A 22555-nucleotide genomic window follows, 5' to 3' on the forward strand; every position below is an offset into this window, starting at 1 on the left:
GCAACGTAACACTTTCTCTTGGTCCTCGGTAATACTCCCTGTCCCTTGCAATCGTGAAGTGGACGGGATGAGTACGCTCGTGGGATATGAGAACCACAGACTGTGCTGTTGATGTGGTTTGGCAAATAGATGATGGTTGGTTGGTGACCTGCCAGATTTCCAGTAGAGTAGCTACCGCAAAGCTAGCCAACTACAGTAAAAAAAAAAAACGACCAGCTGGTGCTACTGTTATACTCTCCTCTGAGATTCCTGTGGATTCTTGTGCACGTGACTTTTGAGTCCTTCCAAAAGCTAAAAAACAAGATATGGCACCTGTTTGGGTTAATTGTTCAGGGCAAATGGGAACACTTATCTGGGTTCATGATTGTTAGCATCAATATTATAGAGTTCACTATCTGTAGATGTTGGTTCACAAAGTTGTTAATAAATATGCCCATTTCTGACTTAATCTCTTAACCACTTAAAAACGTATATACTCTGAGTCTCTCATGCGTCTATAAGAGGTCACCTCTTTTCACTGTACACCAAATGTCTTCGCTGACGACGTGTAGCAATACAACATAGATCTGCTGTTTTCATCCTAATTTTGGCATTATTACTATTATAACATTATACGTAGGTGAAATGTTCAGAAATACTGGGACTTGCATATCCACAGTACAGTGTGAGCTTGTAGATCAGCTAATTCTTTGCTATTAATTGTCTGAGGAAATGTATACTGTAAGGCTTGAGTGGTTAACAAGAAAGATACAAGATTATGAAGCTTTTAATGTTATTAAAGGCTGATAGACGGTAGCTGAATTATGTGTTATTGTCCTACTTCAAATCTTCACATCTTAAATGACAGAATATAAGCCAAAATAACGCTCCCACCCACTTTGAACCCGCCAGAGATTAAAGATGGCAGACGCGTCGGAATCCTCCGACACACTTAACATGCCTGCCTAGAGACGTTCTGACATAATTTTTTTGCAAATGCGCCGCTTGGAGAGATGTAGCTACAGTAACAACCAAACAGGTGGCTGCCTTCGTTTGGGCGGCCAATAAGCCAAACAGCAAGTTCCCCTGGAAAATCTACACTCACTGGGATAGGAAATGAATAGCAGCCAAATGCTGATAAATCTTTCCTTGTATCTGTTAAAGGGCCACTTAGCCCCTTTTTCAACCAGAACTTATTTTTATGATGTTTGGAAGACAAGAAACACTTTCCTGGGGCTTTTATGTCAGTAGTATGTTATTTTAATTTTAGTATTTTAAAGTGTCTGTGACATCACGGACACCGGTCTCACTTCCTTCCAGGACTACATCAAGGACTATTAAAAGAGGACGGGAAGCGAAGACCGCACAGTGGACTCCATGTTGCTCCCTGGAAGGAAAGAAACGTGCGCAATTGAGACCAAGGAAGCTGAACGCAGAAGTGTTGGCTGCATATTGCGCATGTTTCTTTCCTTCCAGGGAGCAACATGGAGTCCACCGTACGGTCTTCGCTTCCCGTCCTCTTTCAATAGTCCTTGGACTACATGTTGTCTCCCTAAAGGCTCATACATAGTCTGGATTTACGGCGGTGGGGTGACCACCAAACTACAACATGACGTCACTGAGCCGTGGTGAAGAGCAAACCACCTCTCCCCAGCCCTTCTCTCTGTTTTTACTCACCACCGCTCAACGTTATTTCAGTTCCGGTGGTCAGCTCACCACCGGAGCGGTGGTCACCTTACCACCGAAAATCCAGACTATGAATAGGCCTTTAGACAGCCCTCCCCTCTATCCACAAGGTGGGGTGAGTGCACCAAAGCATTATGGACACTGACTGTAGTAATCCAGCAATCCAGTCAAATCCTAGTGAAACACACAGACTACATCATTTTTCTGGCCCTATAGGGTGCAAATTTCAAATTGTGCTACTACTTATCTACTACAAATACTATTAACATTGAGTGACTGGAGTTTCTTCCAGCGGTGAAATATCCCTTTAATGTACTCTGCTAGCTACTTTGGCAATGGAAGGCCTGCCCGGGGACACTTTGAAGTTTAATGTACTCTGCTAGCTACTTTGCCTGCCCGGGGGACACTTTGAAGTTTAAAAACCAGTTTCCCATCAGTTTGTTTGTTTCTTGCCTTTGCGGCAACTATACTACGACGACTGCAGCTGCACACCTGCCAGATCCGATCAATCACACTTGATCAGTGTGTTGTCCAATTAGTATGCCGAGGTGCTTCCAATAAGCAGTGTGTCAACATTGTCAAACAACCCCAGTCCCCACGCAGTCACACTTGTCCTTGGCATATGGGTTCAATCAGAATTTGATGAGGCCTCGCTTGGAACAGTGATCAGAGCACGAGTGTGTGTGGACTGTGTGTGTGTGTGTGTGTGTGTGTGGCTTCTGATTGGTCTGTGGTGCGGGTTGAGGAAAAACACCAGTTTGGCATCTTATCAATGTGCACCGCACAGCTACTGCTGTTGCCCTGCATCGTCTCCTTATGATTCACTAAACTCACCCCACACAGCCGTATTCTTATTCTTTTCTTATTCTTTTTGTACTACTGAATCTGACAGTGGACTACTAAATCGTTTACTTTTTACTGTAGGTTTTTTTCTCAGGTCTCGAACGGCACTATTTCTTTCAACAGTGAGAAGCATGGACAGAGTGGTGCCCAGGCTAGTCATATAACAAATTACATACATATTTCATTACTTTATACTTACAAAAAAAAAAAGTATGAATTGTGGAAATAGCTGAACTATAAGCTCAAAACGCTTTTAGAAAAAGTTTGAAAATGTTTAGCAAGGAACCGATTATGCAACAAATATTTGCGATTATCTCAAATAATTGCGATTAGACGGTCATGTAATAACTGTGACAGGCCTACTCTGTGTGTGTGCGCGTGCGTGCGTGCACGGTCTCCGTCATGGAAAGCCAGCGGGCCAAGAGCACAGTGAATGTCCTGCGCCCCAGGCTTTATTAACATGGCTGGCTGGCTGCTGCAGGGGAGCGACAGCTACAGGAGACACGCAGCAGGAGAATCTGGACCCTCAACACTCCCTGCATGGAAGCCTGCATGGGCAGATCACACAGACGGGTAGAGGAAAGAACGTAGACTGGCAGACAGACAGGAGGATTTCGTAGGCAGACAGTGAGACAGGTTTTGCACTCCGTCCATCCGTGTGTCCGTCCGTCTGTGGACAGCTAATCTCGGGCACCATTTTCTTAATCGCAGCCACACTCTGCACACACACACCCTGGATGCCAGAGCTGAACTCTGCAGTCTGCACTGCAGGCAGATTGGTGGAAAGTCTTCATATTTTCAGGATTCAAATTCAAAATGGGCAAAAGTAGCGGCTCTCAACCTCGAAACGCAGCGTAAAGTAAAGTGCTTTGAGCATATGCTTTTGTGTAGCGCTATGCTATGATCAAGTAGAGCATTCATTTACAAAAAAAACCCCACAAGACTGGGATCCAGACAGAAACAGAAACGCCATATAGACGGTGACAAAAACGGCAATCCCCACAGAAATACAGAAAATGTGTTGTTGGGATTGTTCTATAGACGCCTGTTGAGTCGGCCCCTTGAGGTCCATTTGTGGCAGTGTTTGAAATTGAGAGAAGAGAGTGTGCGGACTCTCCTCTCTTCACTGAAATTGAGAGAAGTCATCAGTGCTTTCGGTGAAAAATAGCTGCCAGTCTCCCTTTGTCTCCCGGCCGTGTCATCTTCAAAGTTGGCCCCCGAGTGCCTCTTCCTCGCATCAGTCCCTGTGCTGGCGCTCTTTTTTATCGTCTTTTTTATTGTCTCTCTCCTCCTCCTCCTCCCCTCTTCTCTCCTCAAGCACAACCCATGCCTACTATATACCTTCTTCTATATACTATATATATACTATAGTATACTATATACTACTATATACCTTCTTCTATATACTATAGTATACTATAGTATACTATACCTTCTATATACTATATACAGTACCTACTTCTCTCCTCAAGTACAGTACATCCCACGCCTGCGGTCCCTCTAAAGCAGTGGTTCTCAAGCCTTTTCGTGTCAAGGACCCCCCCCCCCATTGTATTCTCTGCAGAACACCCATCTGAATTGTCATTTTTTGGGTGAATTCTGTGGAATGTAAATGGAGGTACGGTGGCCGCTTGGAAATCTTAAAAGTTCCCGTTTCGAATCCCCTGGCTCCCCATGGGTTAGCGTGGAAGTGTCCTTGAGCAAGACGCCGAACCTCTGAACGGCTCCCGAAGCGCAGATTGTTGCCTCTATGGTCGGGTATACTGTATATATGTACCGTATGTGAATGGTGCTGAATGCATTGACGTAATTGTATTTAAAGCGCTTTGGATAAAGGCGCGCTATATAAATGCCCCATTTTCCCATTTAAAAGCAATCTTCAGGTAAATGATCTCTGTCACGGCCCAGAGAACACGAGCACTAGACTTTGGGACATCATTCTCTGTGTCAACTCTCCTGGAAGGAGAGCGGAGAGGTACAGATTATTCTCTAATACAGTGGTTTTCAACAGATGATGTTGACCCAGAGACCACCAACCTGACTAAGAGCAACCTGCTGCGGACCACCACTATTGTGTGGGGTGGGTCCATCATAGACCCTCCTCACACAATAGTTGTGTGTGTGTGTGTGTGTGTGTGTGTGTGTGTGTGTGTGTGTGTGTGTGTGTGTGTGTGTGTGTGTGTGTGTGTGTGTGTGTGTGTGTGTGTGTGTGTGTGTGTGTGTGTGTGTGTGTGTGTGTGTGTGTGTGTGTGTGTTGGTTGGGGGGGGGGGGGTGGGTTCATGCAACATTCCATCGTTATTTTCATCATTGTTTGTTCAACGATCAAAATAACAATTCTTCAACATTATCTAATTGTGTAGACTTCTTCGTAATGCAGATGCTTAATGATAATTTAACTCTTGAGAATGTATATATAGTTTCATTTTATACTCAAGAGTTAAAGATCTATAAGGGTCCATTTGGTTCCTCTCAAGGACCACTGGTGGTCCCCGAACCACTGGTGGTCCGGACCACTGGTTGAAAACCAGTGCTCTAATTCAGTTCCTAATCCCATCTTTTAAGTTTTGTATGACGACGGCTGTACTCTATATTATTATAAGATGCATTTCATGAGACCATGCACTTATTTCTTTTTTGGTCTGTCGGGTGGAAACCTCATTATGTCCAAAACTGTTACTTTTTCAGGATTCAAATTCCCAAAAATAGAAAAATGTGCAGGTGCGGATATGCTACTTTTAATGCTGCTGTTGTGACGTTGTAGTGTCGTCAAGTAAGACCTAACCTAAACGATGACATCAATGAATTACCAGCTGCTGCCTTATATGCCATGGCTGAGAGGTCGGCTATAGAGGTAGAGCCCTGCAAGCCCGTCGGGACCCGCCGGGACCCGGCCCGTTTGGCTGTGTTCTGTCTGTGACCAACAGGCCCGATGCGAATTTCACCCAGACAGTCCACTCCATAGTGACTGAAAACAACCCCCCCACACACACACACACACACACAAGCACACTACAATCTGGTAAAGACTAAAGACTCTTAACAAACGTCTTTTACATTCTATCAAACATTTCTCCTGCCTTCTCTCTGTCTCTCTGCACCATACTTGCGTCCTCTCAATCTCTCTCTCCTAATTATTATGCAACGCAGTACACACACACACACACACACACACACACACACACACACACACACCGAGTGCCACTCTATAGGCTCTGACAGAACTGACTCTGCAACAAAAACAATTTAAATACTGCAGGAGGTTAGCTCAGGTTACCACACTAAACAAAGTTGGTTTTGTACAGTGCAGATGTTCTTGATTTATTATTATGGGTTTGGTTTTTATCACGCAGCGTGATAGCCAATCTACAAGCTCACAACGTGTCGCGCTGCGAGTAGAGTTGCTACTGATTTAAACTGACAGTTGATGGAAATATTTAGTATGTGCCTATGAAAATGAATAGCCAATACCAGAAACCCCAACCTTAATAAATTCACAGGAAAGATTAAAACCAAGAAAAACCTTTAACCCAGGTATAAAAGACTCGACTCTATGGAAAATAGTTTTCAAAGACCTGAAAGGATTTGGACACAGATGCAAGGGACTTAAAGTATTTCCAAGATATTTTTAGTTGGTTCAGATCCAGAGCGTTTACAGTTGCACACAGATAGAGGAGAGAGGGTCTCCACAAAGTACGTTACAAGATGTGCGAACATGACGGCACTGGAGCAGCTCAGACGATTTAGGCCCTTAGTTTATTATACCAGGGTGCAAGTAAAAAGTGACAACGTTTCGATGTGTAAGTTACATCTTCGTCAGGTCATAGCCTGCTAGAGGCGCGGGTGGAACTCCCTTCTAAGTTACAAGATGTTCTGCCCCATGTCATATCATTCGCACAAACATTTATACCAAAAGAAATGTCATAGTCTCAGTGCACAGTTGTCACATTTCATTATTGTCACAATAGGTTGAAATGTCATATCAGAGCTGTCATTGTGCTGTCATCGGGTGACAGTTGGTCTGAAGCCTGTTTTTGACTTCCGCCACGTTGGGTCCTTGATTACACGTGTTCAATCCTGTTTTTGTCTCTTTATCACTGGGGGTGAGAGGGTATTGTGCTGCTGTTCTCATCTTTTAAGGCCATACGGTTGTTTTCTTGTTGTCGTCTATAGTCCATGTGTTTTCCTTCTCAAAGGTCATTTATAATTTTTCCTTTTGGTATAATCTGCAGTGGCAATCTGATGGCAAACTCGGTACACGTAAACATTTATATGACATCATGGAGAAAGGAGAAAATACAAGGTATTTTTAACATCTTCACAAGATGTGAACACAAAAATATGAAACAATAAAACAATTAAACTAAATATCTATCAACTGTGCTGCAGTAAGAGCAGTTAGTTATATTATACAACTACAATTAAGTACTTTTTAGTGTGTCGTGTGTGTTCTTGACTTCTTGTTCTTAATTTGGGCGAGATAACGCAGCTGAGAGTGAGTGACTGCCACTGCTGCGTGCCGCCTGTGCACCAATAAAGCGATGCACATGCTAGAAATAAATCATTTAAAAAAGGTGTCGAGCTTCGGGCCAGGGCCCATATTTTAGGCCCGTGCAGGGCTCTAGCTACCCATCTCTCTCCCCATTTCCTTCCTACTGTCTGTCCCTCCATAAAAAATATAAAATAAAGGCGAAAGCCACAAAAAAAACCCATAAAAAATATAAAAGAGACGAGGCAGTCAATCAGGACTTTGGGTTGTCAGTGCAGCCAATGAGAAACGTCTCAACTACAGCAAGTGCACACCGTGAAAGCACTGCAGAGAGAACATTGACCAGCTGACACAGCAGCTGGTAAAAAAAAAGAAAAACCCACAAAGTTAAAATATGGCAATAAGGGGTTCCTGCCTGACAGCGACAGTTTGTTTTAGGTTCAGGCGGTACTCGTGCAGTCCTGGAGTAAAAAAAACACAAAGAAAACAACGTTGGCAGAGGGCCTGCAGGGAGCCGTAATGAAGAGTGTTGACAGTAATACAGTTGTTTCCATGCTGTGCCATGTGTCTGGATACTTCATTTCCTTTCACAAACTACTCTGTGAGACTACGGCACTAAATAAACGAATGGCATTGTAAAAATCTGTTGTCCCCGACACAGGGTTTTCTCCTGGTTCACTCGTGTTCTCCCTCAACGGGCCTGTTGTTTTCCTGACAAAAATCCCTTTCCAGCGACGATTCGCTATCGGAGAACACACTATTGCATCACACAGGAAAGAAAATTGCTTGTGAGCTTGTAGATCTGCTATTTTTCAGTGCGAGAGACAGACCAAGTATAAATAAGGCTTTAACCATTAAGACCTGCAACGCACCTGTGTCACTTTAGCTTTTAGCCACGTTAACCATTTTTCGAGTGCCGTGCTATGAGCTTGTTGATATTTTTGAACAATCATGAAAACGTGTCCAAATCTTTGAATTATTTCACAGCAAACATTTTTAACTCAAATCTTTGCTTCTGGGGAGGGGGGGTCCCTGGAGCTAAATATATTCAGATGGGGGTCGGTTGCCAAATACATATAATGTTGGGGGGTCCTCCTGACTCCTTGACATGAAAAGGTTTGAGCACCACTAACATAGAAAGTAGAAACGTAGGTCATGATTTAGAAGTAATTTTGTAGAACCCATGGTCTCTAATGTCCCGTGTGTGTCTGTTGTTGTGTTCCAGATGATGAAGCATGCGTGGGACAGCTACAGGCAGTACGGCTGGGGCCACAACGAACTGAAGCCCCTGGCTAAGAAAGGACATTCCACCAATATCTTCGGTAAGTCGCCTCTAGCACCGGCTGCTACTGTAGTAGCTCTATGCTATCACAACGCGTCGAGCTGCGACGTGGTGTGAGCTTGTAGATCGGCTATTTTCAGTGTAAAATCAGTCGTTATGACGGCATCAAGGCCCGCCAAAACACATTTTAGTCGACTAAATCACCTGTAGATTTAGTCGACTAAAATCTTGACATTTACTCGACTAAAACTAGACTAACAAAACATTCCAGGTGACTAAAATGTGACTAAAACTAAATGAAAACTATTCAAGAGACTACGACTAAAACTAAAATAGAAATTTGCTGCCAAAAACAACACTGTCTCCCGTCATCTGTGTTTTGGGGGCGTTTTTGGGTTGGTTTGGACTCTATGCACAGCTGCAGCTCCAGATAACTGTTAATCATCACACATGTTGGCAAGGTGTGTGTGTGTGTGTGTGTGTGTGTGTGTGTGTGTGTGTGTGTGTGTGTGTGTGTGTATGTGTGAGCACGTGCGCAACGCCTATTAGAGCACATGGTTATTTTTGTTAGTTTGGTGTTCATACGCTTTTTGTGGTTTTCAACCAGTGGTCCGGGGACCACCAGTTGTCCTTGAGGGGGTTCCAGGTGGTCCCCAGCTAAATGATGGAGTGTTGGTAACCATATGGACCCTTATACAGTAGACCTTTTAAGTTGAGTTAAATAATTGTTAGACAATCTGCATTACTTCATTTACAAGAAGTCTACACAATAAGGAATATAGAATAATTGTTGTTTTGTGCGTGTGTTTCCTCATGTTTGTGTGTTAAGGCTGTGAGGGTATCTGTGCCCTGGTCTCAGGGTGGGCAACAGAGCTTCAAAAAACAAAAAAACCCTTCCATTACAGATGAGGCACTCGTCGCTTGTGTGCCACGGTCTGTCTTTCTACGGGCAGGTTATATTGATCATTGTGTGTGTGTGTGCGTGCATGCGACTGAGAGAGAGCGAGAGAGAGAGAGAGAGAGATGGATACAGTCTACAGAAACACGGCTTAGAAACTGATATCCCTGCTTGTGGTCCTTGCAGTGGTTCTAAATCATTTTCTTTGGCAGGTGGACCCCGTCTGAAAATGTTGTGTGCCAGCCAGCGACACCCAGGAAATCACTCCAAAATGTAGCACATGTACAAGCTATTACAAGCTATCTAACAAGCTCACAGCTTGTCACTTCGTGCCACGCTGCGAGCTTGTAGATCTGCTACAGTAGCCAACATAATAAATGGATAATTGTGCTTAAAGTGATTGTGATGCTGCACTAACTCATTGAAATCATTATTACGATTTTAATGATTGTAAACTACTATATATATATATATATATATATATATTGCAGTCATGCAATGTCGTGTTAGTCTAGTTTTAGTCGACTAAATATCATATGATTTTAGTCGTCTAAATTTACAGTTAATTTAGTCGACTAAAATGTATTTCGGCACCTGCTGCTTATACTGTAGATCGGCTATTTTCAGCATGCAACCAAGTGTAAACTTACTGTATCTCTTGTCCACTAGTCCCTTCCTAACATTTTAGTCTAGTTTGTATTTGTTGACGAAATTGTCAATATATTTAGTCTAAAGGCTTATTCATAGTCTAGATTTTCGGTGGTGAGGTGACCACCGCTCCATGACCACTGGAGCTGAAATAACGTTGAGCGGTGGCGAGTAAAAACGGAGAGAAAGGGCTGTGGTGGTGGTTTGTTCTTCACCGTGACGTCATGTTGTTTGGTGGTCACCTCACCAGCGAAAATCCAGACTATGAATAACGCTAGTATTAGTCATTATAGCTTAGTTTTCATTTAGTTTCCAGTCAGTTTAGTCAGTGAAAAAAGTCGGTCATAGTATTAGTAGACGAAATCAACAATGTGGTGTACTGTACTGTAGCCAGCCAGTCGGTCTAGGGATAACCTTTAGGCTGAAGCCCTCAGCGCCTGGCTCGGTTCTCCTCCTCAACGGCATGGGGGGGAGAGCTGATGCTGCACTAAGATGTAAGCAGCCTTTGTCTCAGGGAGACAGGCGGTTCCATGGAGGATAACACACAGCCTTGGGACGTAAAAACCTTCTCTTATGGGGGTCCTTGGCGTATATTTTCGAATGGAGGTCTGCGGGCTATAATGGGAAAACATGTTCTGCGATGCAACATGTTGCGAGCTTGTAGATTGCTTATGTTTGGTGCGAGACATCATCATACAATGGAGGAGAGAGGGAGCGAGAGAGGGAGAGCAATGGAAGTTGAGTCAGCTGAGTCACCTGCAGTGATTCAGATGTTTTCTTTCTTGTTCACTTTCTTTCTCTCGTTTCTTTTCTTTGACTAATGCAATCTGTCTTGAGAACAAAACCCGTCGGGGCCGGCACAACACTTGTTTGACACTCGCCGGTGTTACTCATACTCTACTGCATTGTATTCTTGACAAAACCGCCCTCACAATGCACAGTCATTTTAATCCCAGAGCAAACGTACGGGGCAGGTTACGCAAGACGGCCCTCTTACAATAGGAAGCATTCCAGCCTTCTCTACCGTTCAACTTCAACACATTCTGGGTTTATTCCTTTGGCAGTGGCGTGCTAGTGGCGTGCTGTACCTTTCAGTGTGTTGTTACCGTCGGGTAGAAATCCCTTATCTCCGTATTCTAACCTTTTGTGGGTTTTTTTGGGGGGGGGGGGGGGGGGGGGGGAATTAACGCCCTACTTAATCATGATGCTACAGTGTGACACAAAGAAGAAGATCAACACAGATCGAAACGTTGTCAGCATTTAAATAAAGAACGTCTTATCTTTACCTGTGGCGTGCGGGCTCCATCCTATCTACATGAAGTTTCTTTTAGCCCAGCACCCAGCCTGTCGATGTGCGTATTCTACGGCTGCCCCACAGCGTGACACAAAAGTCGCAGATCTACAGTACAAGTTCGTCGCCTAGCGCCGTGTTTCAAGCTTGTAGATCTGCTTTTTTTTTTTGCTTTTTTTTATCCTGAATCCTAGCAGTTTTGGACATATACGAGGTTTCCACCCAACAGCAACGATTTAACAATGAAACTTTCCCATTCTTGGATGTCCGACAACAAAGTCTCGCAGAAAACACACGATCGTGGCGGCCATGACATGACGTCAGCCTATTTTATCCTGACTGCATTGGAAGAAAAGTAAAAAAAAAACTTGAGTGGCAAGTTTTCTCATTCCGTATTCTTGCCGATTCTTCCGGATTCTGAATCCATTTTTGCACCAAAAAAAACACTGCAGCGCTGTCATCACAAAATTGGGCACATTTGGGCAAGTGTACAAAACTAATGCTTGGAATGGATTCAGAATCATGAAAACCCCCTAGTTTGACATGACACAGGCTACGTACATAAAGCCCTATAAAAGAAATTGCGCAATACCGACAGCCGGTCAGCAAGTGGATTCATGTATGTATGTATATAGACAATATTTGATGCCAAATAAAAAATCCAATATACTATATGTATAATGTATATACATCACATTTCCCACTTTAAACAAAATAACTGGACTATAGTTCTTCACGGTGCTGCCTGTTCCATCAAACGCACAGAAACGCAGGAGAAATACAGCATCATAAACGCTTTCATGGCTCTGCCTGACATTCAGGGACACTTAAAGCCCCAATGCGGAACTTGTTTTAATGAATAAAAGTAATTTTATTTGACCCAATCTCGATGGCGGAGTAGGTTTAATGGCAGCCTTTTTCATGCCAAGCACCCCAAAATGAATATGTATTTGTCCGTGGAAAAGTGAGTTACGAGCCTCTCTCTTGTGTTTTTGGCAGGTTGGCTCAGCACCAGAAACGGAGGATATGCCGTATGCGATATTTAGTTTTCTTTGATTGTTTGGCCCTCCATCTGAAAGCCATCCCTGGCTTTCCCAGATGAGAAGATTTCTATTTTAAATCATAAAGCAAAATGTTCAAAAATAGCTTGTAGATCTGATAGTTTTCTGAACATGTTGCGTTCCCGGTTTTAATGGGTTAAAGCTCCATGGAAGTTATTTGAATGAATAAATGGGTACAATTTGATCTCTCGCGCAGGATAATCCGGCTTCTCCAAACTTGGTAGAACATCAAAGTTGCAGCAAGGTTGCAGCTTCCAGGGCACGGTGGCACAGTCGGTAGTGCTGTCGCCTCACAGCTTAAATATCCTGGGTTCGATTCCCGCTGTGGGCGCTGGGTGGCGTGTTCTCTCCTCGGCTTTGCATACCCAAGGCGGGGTTGGTGAAAGGGCCTGTGTGGAGTTTGCATGTTCTCCCCGTGTCCCCTGATGGGGAAAGGAACTGTTCGGAATAACGTGTTCCTTCCACACGCTACGTCCTGCCAGGGGAATTCGCCCCTGTCGGGTGAAAAGAAGCAGCTTGGACTCCTCATGCATAGAAGAAAGCATAAGTCCGTCCAGTTAGTCCGTTGCTCTCCCCAGGTTGGCAGAGGGAATGGGTTGCAAAATCGTGGAGATATACAGTAAATTTAAGAGGGAAAAAAAAGGTTGCAGCTTCCAAGGAGCTGTGCAAATAAATGAGCTCCAGTCTGAACACGACGCGAGCGAGAGGTCAGAGCTGTTCAAATACGACGGAACACATCATTAAAGCTGGCATTTTAGGAAGTCTGGTACTGTAGTTTCTTTTTTTGGTATTTTACATTTCGTATGTCATCTCATAGTATTACCGGTAACATTAATCATTCCTCTGTGTTGTGATTCATAGTTTAGGTGTTCCAAAGATGACTCCAACTGTATAAAGTTTAAACTCCGCTTAAACTAACATCGCTATTTATATCGTTGCTGCTCGGCTGAAACCTCCTCTCTAAGTATTCTAACTTTCAAACTGCTTTTTTGTGAAAATGAACGCCCTCACACTACAACGTCACACCAAAGCATCACAAGTAGCAGATCTAAACAGCGTTCCCTAGGTTGTAGATCTGTAGATCTTTTGAAATTGAATCCTGAAAAGTAACAGTTTGTGAGGTTTCCACCCGACAGAGATATTAAAGCAAGATGTGCGTTGAAGCCATAGTTGGGTATAATGCCTAGCTGTATTACTGCCGCTAGGTTGTAGCATAAGCACACGTAACGTATGCCACGTGTCTGCTCTCACTCTCCGCCGCTTTGTTTCATTTCCGGGTTATTCAGTGAGGTGGTTGGCTGTTGTTGTGAGCACAGTCATCGTTAGCCGTAGCTCATACGCCTTAGCTATCATTACAAACAGTTACATGTGCTCAGCGATGCGATACAAACTCACAAATGATTTACGATCGTCGGGATGCGCGGCGGCTCACCATCGACGGCGCTCGAAGGTTTAGAGACACAGCGCTTTGAAAGTCCTGTTATAATGGAGGCTCAATGGAGCTGGATTTTAAAATCCCATAGCTGGTTGGGACGGAGGCTTCTCCAGTATACGGTTCTCTACGAACATGTACGTAGTTAGCACCATTAGTACCTTTTAGAAATGGTTACATTTATTCACCGACAATAGCGAGCTCTACAAGCTCGTAGCTATTTTTCTGCACGGGCGTTACCACGTCGCACGTATAAATTGTAAAAGGCATCTATATTTGTATATGATTTGTTCCTTTCCTTCCATCGGTCGGTCTTTCTTCTCGAGCTTGTAGAATTGCTACCTTCCATTTAAATTCTGGACAGTAACAGTTGGACATATGTGTGGTTTCCACCCGGCAGAGACGACATTACACAACAGTTGGGTTATGATCAAGCAAAATGGTAGAGAGCTATGTGTGGGCTAGGAATTGATTAGCAACTGTGTGTGTGTGTGTGTGTGTGTGTGTGCGTGTGCGTGTGCGTGTGTGTGTGTGTGTGTGTGAGTGAGCTGAGTTAACCCTCCATCAATACTTGCTACCTCTATGTGTAATTTTATTGTATAAAAGCAATAAAGCACTTATTAATGTGCTGTGGTAAATAACATCTGTGGCTTTGATCTGTGCCTCTCACCTTCGGCTATTGCTGGAGATCAAAGCTGCGATGTCTCTTAAACATAACGATAGATACACTCGACTCGGTGCGGTACAAAAAAACATCCAAAAGGAAGCAGAGAGCTCCTCCTAAGAGAACTAATCCCTGAAGAAATTGTTCCCAATTAGGGGCACAGCCGTTAAATGGAGACAAACACTTGAGTGCTGACTGTGTATACTATTACTTGAGGAGTACATGTTTTGAGTATCTGTACTTTGCTTGGGTTTTGGGTTCACTCCACGGTAGGGATGGGCAACTTTGACAATGGAAAGGGACACTATTATTATTGTCGGGTTAGGGTTATTGGTGCGACGCATTTTGAGCTTGTAGATGGGCTATTTATATATATATTAATTGAAAGACTGAATATTTTTGTGATTTATTTTAATTGGAATCCTGAAATGTAACCTTTTTATTTAATTTCAAATGCATTTAGTTATAGTTATGTTAACTTTTAAAACTAAATCCAAAAAGACAACATTTTAATACGAGAAAAAGAGGAGCTAACCAGGTGCTCTACGGAGATAGCAAAACGTGATAATGATAAAAAGGTGCTCACACGGATCAAAAACGGGATCCGGGCACTCGAGGTTAAAAAATGAGGAACGCCTTTATTAAATTAAAAAGGCAACTGCCAACATGTTTCGACCAACAAGGTCTTCATCAGGGCAAGAAGTATTTTAATACTATAGTCATAGGAATCTTGACTGCTTTACAAATAAAATGTACTTACTTACTTACTTACTACATTTCTAGCAGGGAAAAAAGGTACATTTTCAACCCTATTTCAAATAATAACAGATCTACAAGCTTTGTGAAGTGTTGTGCTCTTGAAGATCTGCTATTTTCACTATTGATTTTTTATTTTCTCATAGATTTTTCAGGGCTGGCAAATTATTTATTGTTTTTTTAATACATTTCAGACGGTACAGCAATGCATTGATAGTAATGGCACAACGGGGGTAAAACATTGTCAACATGAATCATGTCTTGCAATCAAACACCAACGCATTTTCCTAGCTTCCCCGTCCCTTTCCCCCGTTCCTTCTGATGTTTTTGTCTCCTCTGGCCTCTTCCTGGAGGAGGTTATTTTCCAAAACAATTATTACAAATAAATGAAAACAGTAAATGAAGAAAACATGCCCCCCTCATGTCTTAGATTAGAGTTTGACGTTATAATGGGTTTGTATACTGTAGGAAGGGGACGGGGCAGCTACAATGAATACAAAATGTCTAATTACTGAGTCAAGTAAGTTAAAAACTGTCTGGGGTGTTTACATAAGACTAGAGTAGACGATGAAATGGGGTGCGCACGCTTTTCCGACACACCGAAGATCCGAAGCGGGGGGACATGCGATGCGATGCGAAAAAGCGATGGTCCGACATTCGCTGCTCCCGTGCTTGCGGTTAGGTTTAGGTTAGGATTGAGGTTTCGGATCAATAGTATGTCGGAACTAAAGCCTGCACCCCGATGAAATGATCAAAAGTTATTTTTTTTAAAGTGAAATAACCCTTTAAGCAGTAATTTCTCCAATTATCTCCCCTCCCTTCCCCCAACCATCTCTGGTTATTCGTCAGAAACGGTGCTCTGTGTTGTCCCACGTGGGTGGACTGTGTGGGCAGGATGATGAGTAGTTGCCACCAGCCACCGCACTGCAGCACTGTCACGTCCACGCCACAACCGGCGAGAACACGTGTGGCGCCAGGGGAACGGGGTGGCAGGAGCGATGCTCCTCGTTACCGATGCCAGCCGTGCCAGGCAGGACATCGCAGAACACGTGTGGCGCCAGGGGAACGGGGTGGCAGGAGCGATGCTCCTCGTTACCGATGCCAGCCATGCCATCGCAGAACACGGGCTAGTTATTTTGTCGGTATATATGAATAGAAAGAACCCCTATAGCGGCTTCAGAGCTGTGTAGAACTGAATTGTGGGTAATGGCTCCAATGTGGCCCCTCCAATTATTCAGCAGCGTTACTCAGCAGACACACAGCTTTTTTTTAATTTATTTAAATTGTTTGCTTTGTTTTGTTCCTTCCTTACTTAAAGCCAGATGGGAGGAGAAAGGTATACCTCCAAACTAAGCCTCTGGGTTTACCGGCAAACACAGTAGCTCGTTTTTCATGAAACTTTCCCCGTTTTGGCCCATTTCGCCGCATTCAAAGGCCCCATGGCCCATGCACATTCTCGCCACACTCCTGTTTCCTGCTGCTGTCCAATTTTCTGAAAGTAACACAAGCCGAGAGGAGGAGGGGGGCTAAGCCAAGAGCTGCATTGGGGAAGCGGAGAGGAGGTCCTGGTGGAAGGTAGACCCTTATTAACCCTGTGGTGGGGTGGGGGGGAATTCCGTTTTAGCTTCACCCAGCTGAAGGCTGCTCAGGTGGTGGGCATGAAGCGCTCGATGGGGTGCTGTTAGGGGAGCTGTTGGAGCTTAAGTGTCCTGCTCATAGACATACTTCGAAACAATGGCCTTGTTCTGATACCAGAGGGCTTATCTACCCACTATACTATATACAGTACGGTACAAAGCTTCTTTATGTTGCATCAATTCTCATCGAGCCACCTTACCAGCTAAACTAACATAATGCTCAGTACCAGTGATAGCTAATTGCTGTTAGCTAGTGCAAAGTATTAGCACTATATATGTTAAGTGGGGCTAAGCTAAGGGGACTTAAAGGGGGAATCCATTCCAAGCTGCTTTATTGCCAATCAATCAGCCTTTATTCATATAGCACATTTACACAACCGAAATTGACCAAAGTGCTTCACATGAGTATGTGAAGCCACATATGTACTAGCTACTGCTACATACGTCTTCACTACTATGAAGTGTTAAAGATGGAGTGCCACAATTTTTTTCCACCCTAAAACATGATCATCAGGTATTATTATAATAGAAGGAGGAATAACTTTTTCCAAAAACTGTACAGTATTTGTTAAAATCATGCTTTTATGTGGGCACGCCCACCAGTTCATTAAGTATGCCTGGTTTGACTGATGGGTGGTGATCCACCTGAACTGAAGCCGCACCCGCAGCTGTAGTTGTATGATTCTGGGGGAGGGGTTAGGGGAGGGGCTGATAGTGTGATGTCACTATATTTATTCCATTGGCCCGTTTGACTGTCAAGGGTTCAGCCTCCAGGAAGAAACCCTAAATACAAAGTTAATACACCATTGCACATAAAAACGACTCCTACTGTCACCTCATAGACACATGAAAAACTGGAAAAACACAACAATTGTGGCACTCCATCTTTAACTTTCATAAGCTAAGTTGGCATTACTCTCAGTGGACAGAATGCAAAGTTCAAAAGTGGTAATGAGAAGACCTCAGTGTGTGTGTGTAATTAGGTATATACATGAACCAATTACTGTACCTCTAAAAGGCCTGGCGCTGGTCTTAGCTGGGCTGCTTTTAGATTGCATCGTTAATACAATGAGACAAGGACAAAGGTATTCAGAACAGAAAACAAGCCTTCAAATTACAGATCATATCGGCTTAAAAAGACGGGTATAATGACTAATGGAGGCGGACAGTTACAATGCAGCACCGGCATGAAAAATTGATGATGCCGTTCTGGCGAAAGAAGTGAGCGCTCTGCCAACGGCGTTACTCGTGCTTTTGCTCACATGGGCAGGAGGAGGAAGAACACAGATGAAAACATATACACTTATATATCTGCACGATTCCCCGGCAAGGCCCATTGGCTAGCAGGTTCTGGGTTATCAGAGCGAGGCCCATTGGCTAGCAGGTTCTGGGTTATCAGAGCGAGGCCCAATGGCTAGCAGGTTCTGTGTTATCAATGCGAGGCCCAATGGCTAGCAGGTTCTGGGTTATCAGAACGAGGCCCAATGGCTAGCAGGTTCTGGGTTATCAGAGCGAGGCCCAATGGCTAGCAGGTTCTGTGTTATCAATGCGAGGCCCAATGGCTAGCAGGTTCTGGGTTATCAGAGCGAGGCCCAATGGCTAGCAAGTTCTGGGTTATTGGTGCGTTGTCTGCTCGTTTTGGCATGCAGGAAATTGGCTTGGGAGTTTTCCATGCACTTAGGGAGAATGCGATACCAGCATTTCTAAGCAGCCTTATCACGCAGAGCTCTCTCTCTCTTTCTCTCTCTCTCTCTCGCTCTGCCTCTTTGCCTCTTGCTGGCTCTCTCCATCTGTCTGTCTCTTTCTGTCTTCATCGTTCGTTACTTTTTTATCTCCGTCTCTACACGCTTGCTCCACACCCCCCCCCCCCCCCTTCTCTCTCTCGCTCTCCCTCTCTCTCTCCCCCTCTCTCTCTCTCTCTCTCTCTCTCCCTCTCCCTCTCCCTCTCCCTCTCCCTCTCTCTCTCATAGAAATAGGGTCAGGCAGTGTTCCTCTGGCAGTCTTTATGAAGTTATCAGCAGTGAAACATCCCCTCCCCACGCGGCCTCGCCGCCGCAGGTATTAGCAGATTTGAGATTACACACCGGGCGAGAAGAGAAAATGTTGGGTTTGGGGGGGGGGGGGGGCTGTTTTCCGACCGCCAAGCCGCGTTGCTCAGCGGAGCGGTGCGTCAACCGCCGTCCTAACCCGGGGAAATCATTCTTCATTAAGTGGGATATTAAACACCTGGGGAACGCAATTTCGGTATCTGTTGCGAGATGACTTTTCTTTCCATTCCAATATGGACTGTGTGTGTGTGTGTGTCTTTGGGGGGAGGTTATGAATATGCAGTAGGGCGGGGGAAGAGGAAAAAGCCCCCAGCGGAGTGGAGCTTCATCAAAGCCTTGGGCACCGCAGGGGGTCGGTCCACGGAAGGCCGATCCCTTCAGATGGCTTAGATTGGACCGCCAGGGCTTTACCCTTCAACTGAGGGTAGAAGCCCACTAGGGAAGTGGCTTTACCGGGCCAGAACTCCTTTTATCTGGAGACGGTTGAAACAAGACTTGGTCTTTTTTTTTCAATCATCCAAGTGGCAGAGCAGAGAAACGGTGTTGAAGTGTCCTTGAGCAAGACTCTGAACCCCTAATTGCTCCCGATGTGCAGGTTGGTGCCTTGCATGTTTTCCTCTGCCATTGGTGTATGGATGTGTGTGTGAATGGGTGAATTTTGAACTAAAGTTTACGGTTCCAAAAAATGAACTTTTTTTATTGCCACAGCCTATAGGAATACAATCTGCTATTGGGAATGAACTCCAAATTTTGGGATTAATAAAGTAACAACTTTTACAATATAATATAATTACCATTATCCAAATTAACATTTAGGAAATAATAGCTCTTTTGCAATGTGAAATGCCACCGAATTCTTAATCCCTTTCCTTGTCTTTATGGGCCAACTTGTGAAAGCTGCATGCTTTTATTGTGAAGGCAAGTACTGCGATCGGCTGGGTATGTATGTCTGTGTTGTCAACCGGCCAAAGAGAGACTAAACCTCATCAAATGGTGCTCCGTGGCTCAAATGCTGAATAAATCAAAATGGTTGAAAACCACTGGTGTAGAGGCCAGAGGGACTTTGACTGAGTGGTTGATTCTCTCTGTCATTGTCATTTTATGTCTCCTTCACGTCCTCTCACGTTAGTGCTGGAATGCTCAAGTACCACCTGCCGCTTTGTTGTGAATCTTGCTTTAAACACCTCATTCCGTTACCGTACTCGTCCCCCGAAGCCCGTCTCTCCACATTCTTTCTCCGTGTCTCTCTCTCTCTGTTACGCTTTCCCTCTCCCTCTATTTCGGTCTGTCTCTCCCCCCTGCTTTCTCTCATTTTTTCCTCCCGCTGTGTGTGAGCTCATCGTCCATCCCCCCCCCCCCCTTCCTCCTCCCCCGTGGGGCTTGCCGTTTCCATTGCGGCGTGTCTCGCAAACCCTTTCGCGGGAGTTTCCCAGGATGCATTGCCCCAGGTTTTCTTCTGCCTTGGGGGGAGCCTGTATCATATGAAGGCATGACCTAGATGCTGAATAAAAAGGATACAAACAAAACTAAAATGTTGGTGTGTGCGGCAAGCAGAGCCGTCTGACTTGAGGGGCTAGCGTGGTGTCCTGCACAACAGGCTAGTGTTGTTTTCATGAGGGAGAGAGAGGAAAGAGGTTTAGTGAGAGTATATGGTGGTATAGTAACATAGTACGGTTAGCTTCATGAGGGAGAGGAAAGAGGTTTAGTGAGAGTATATGGAGGTATAGTAACATAGTACGGTTAGCTTCATGAGGGAGAGGGAGAGGAAAGAGGTTTAGTGAGAGTATATGGTGGTATAGTAACATAGTACGGTTAGCTTCATGAGGGAGAGGGAGAGGAAAGAGGTTTAGTGAGAGTATATGGAGGTATAGTAACATAGTACGGTTAGCTTCATGAGGGAGAGGGAGAGGAAAGAGGTTTAGTGAGAGTATATGGAGGTATAGTAACATAGTACGGTTTAGCTCAAGGCTAGCTTCCACTTCTCTGCATCAATCGATTAGCAACAGGATGGAGATCAAAGCTGTGTTTCATGCTGCTAAGGGACAACTTAAACCAACCGAGCTTCCGCCACCCTGCTGGCCTTAAAAGATTATAAGTGCCGAAGCTCGCTTTCCTGGATGTTGTTTTTCCGATTTGGTAAGAGTGTATGAAATATAAATGCACCAACCGCTTTTCAATAATGCCTTTCACATTCACGAGTCACTGTGCGGTGAAGCCGTCCAGAATGATACGATGACGATGTGTATAAAGCGGATCCTTTCAGCACCAAGCTCTTAAATCAGGAAGTTTGGCTGGTGCACTGAAGAGTAGACCCAAAAACACACGCCGGTTCAGGTACCCTCTCTCTGAGAGCTGAATACGTTACCTTGACAACAGGAATCATATCTATATTTATTCAAACCTGCCAGTTGAGGGCCAAGTCGTGTTCTAGTTCCAACTTTTTTGTTGACGCTACAGCCAGGTTATGAAATGCATGGTTCTGGTGTCAGTTAAGATATTACGTGATTGAGCTTGTTTTGTTTGCTCGTTTACTTTTACTTCTACTGCATCAGATCTCGGATCAAAATATTGAACCTTTCAAGCACTGTTTTCTGCAAGACATTACTCTATAAGCCATATCTCCAGAACTCGTCTGTCAAACTGAATAACCAATATGTCAATTTGAAGCTGTGATTCCCTGCTTTCACATGACATGAAAAAAAACATTGTATAACCATCTCCACGGGCAAGAAGAGGGAGGCTGCAATACACGCTCTCCCAGTGATCAGATCTCATTACGAGACAAACTGGGTGTCATGAATAATGAGTTAAGTGTTTTGCAAGTGGCGTCGGCGCCTGTACAGTAGGCAGAAAGCGGGTTAATCCATTCTGGGATGGGAACCCCTGTTCGTGTTTTAACACAGAGTCCGCCAGAAACGAGGAACACGAAGGTTTAAATTAGTACCCTAGCCCGCCAAACACGAGACTCTCGTGTTTGAGGACTTGTATTCTTTTATCCATCTTTTATTTTTTACCTCAGTCCCCTTCCCATTTACCCACAACCCCCTGCTTCACAGTGGGGCCGGCCTCTGATGTAATTCCGTGAGTGAGCGTGCGTGCGTGCGAGCAGGGCCACGACAGAGGTGGAACATTCTCCCTTCTAAGGGTATAGATTAGAATCCTCAAGAGATGATTGAGGCCCACTGATCTAGATTAAATGCACTATAGAAGCATGTCCAGAGAGTTCACCCAGCCGGTTATAGAGCATATATAATCTGCGTTTACACTTACTTACTTAAGAAACTAAGATAACTTCATCCATTTAGGGCTGGAACGCATCTCTATCGCCTTAGCTTTTAGCCACTTTAACCATCATTTTGAAAAAATAGAATGAAACCAAATGGAACTAAATTTGGTTTCATTTTACGCTCTCAAGAGTTAAAGATCTATCTATAAGCGTCAATTTGGTTACCAACTCTCCATCATTTAGCTGGGGACCACCTGGAACCCCCTCAAGGACCACTGGTGGTCCCCGGACCACTGGGTGAAAACCACTGGACTAGCCATGAGAGGATTGTAAACAGGGCGATGACCCCTCATGCACACTAGCATATCCAATATTCTGATTAATTGTTCTCCCACACAATGTTTTTTTTTTGTTGCTGGCCAACCACTGAGGGCTCCAAAAATAATTAAAAAAACCGATCCATAACAAAATTAATTTACTTTGGCAAAGATTACAGAACAATCAAATATTAAGAGTAGTATAAAGTTGGACAGATTTAATTCAAAAGGGTTATTGAATGACTCGTAAAATAACTTCTCAAGCTAATCAGAAAATAAAAGCTGACTATCCGATTATGA

At 44.2% G+C, this 22555-nt stretch overlaps 1 protein-coding gene across 3 annotated transcripts in view; it reads left to right on the forward strand.

The window, feature by feature from the left end:
* Positions 1 to 22555, forward strand: part of man1a2 (mannosidase, alpha, class 1A, member 2) — a 475750-nt gene that overhangs the window by 65338 nt on the left and 387857 nt on the right. For all 3 annotated transcript variants that reach the window (XR_013965535.1, XM_080786092.1, XM_080786093.1), the window contains one exon: positions 8221 to 8317. Coding sequence is in view for 2 of the 3 variants with exons in the window: in XM_080786092.1 (XP_080642218.1) it covers positions 8221 to 8317 (97 nt within the window). In the remaining variant the exon portion in view is untranslated. The remainder of the gene's footprint in view (positions 1 to 8220; positions 8318 to 22555) is intronic.

The sequence above is a fragment of the Protomyctophum bolini genome (assembly GCF_963924005.1).
Source record: "Protomyctophum bolini genome assembly, chromosome: 16".
NCBI classification, from domain to species: domain Eukaryota; kingdom Metazoa; phylum Chordata; class Actinopteri; order Myctophiformes; family Myctophidae; genus Protomyctophum; species Protomyctophum bolini.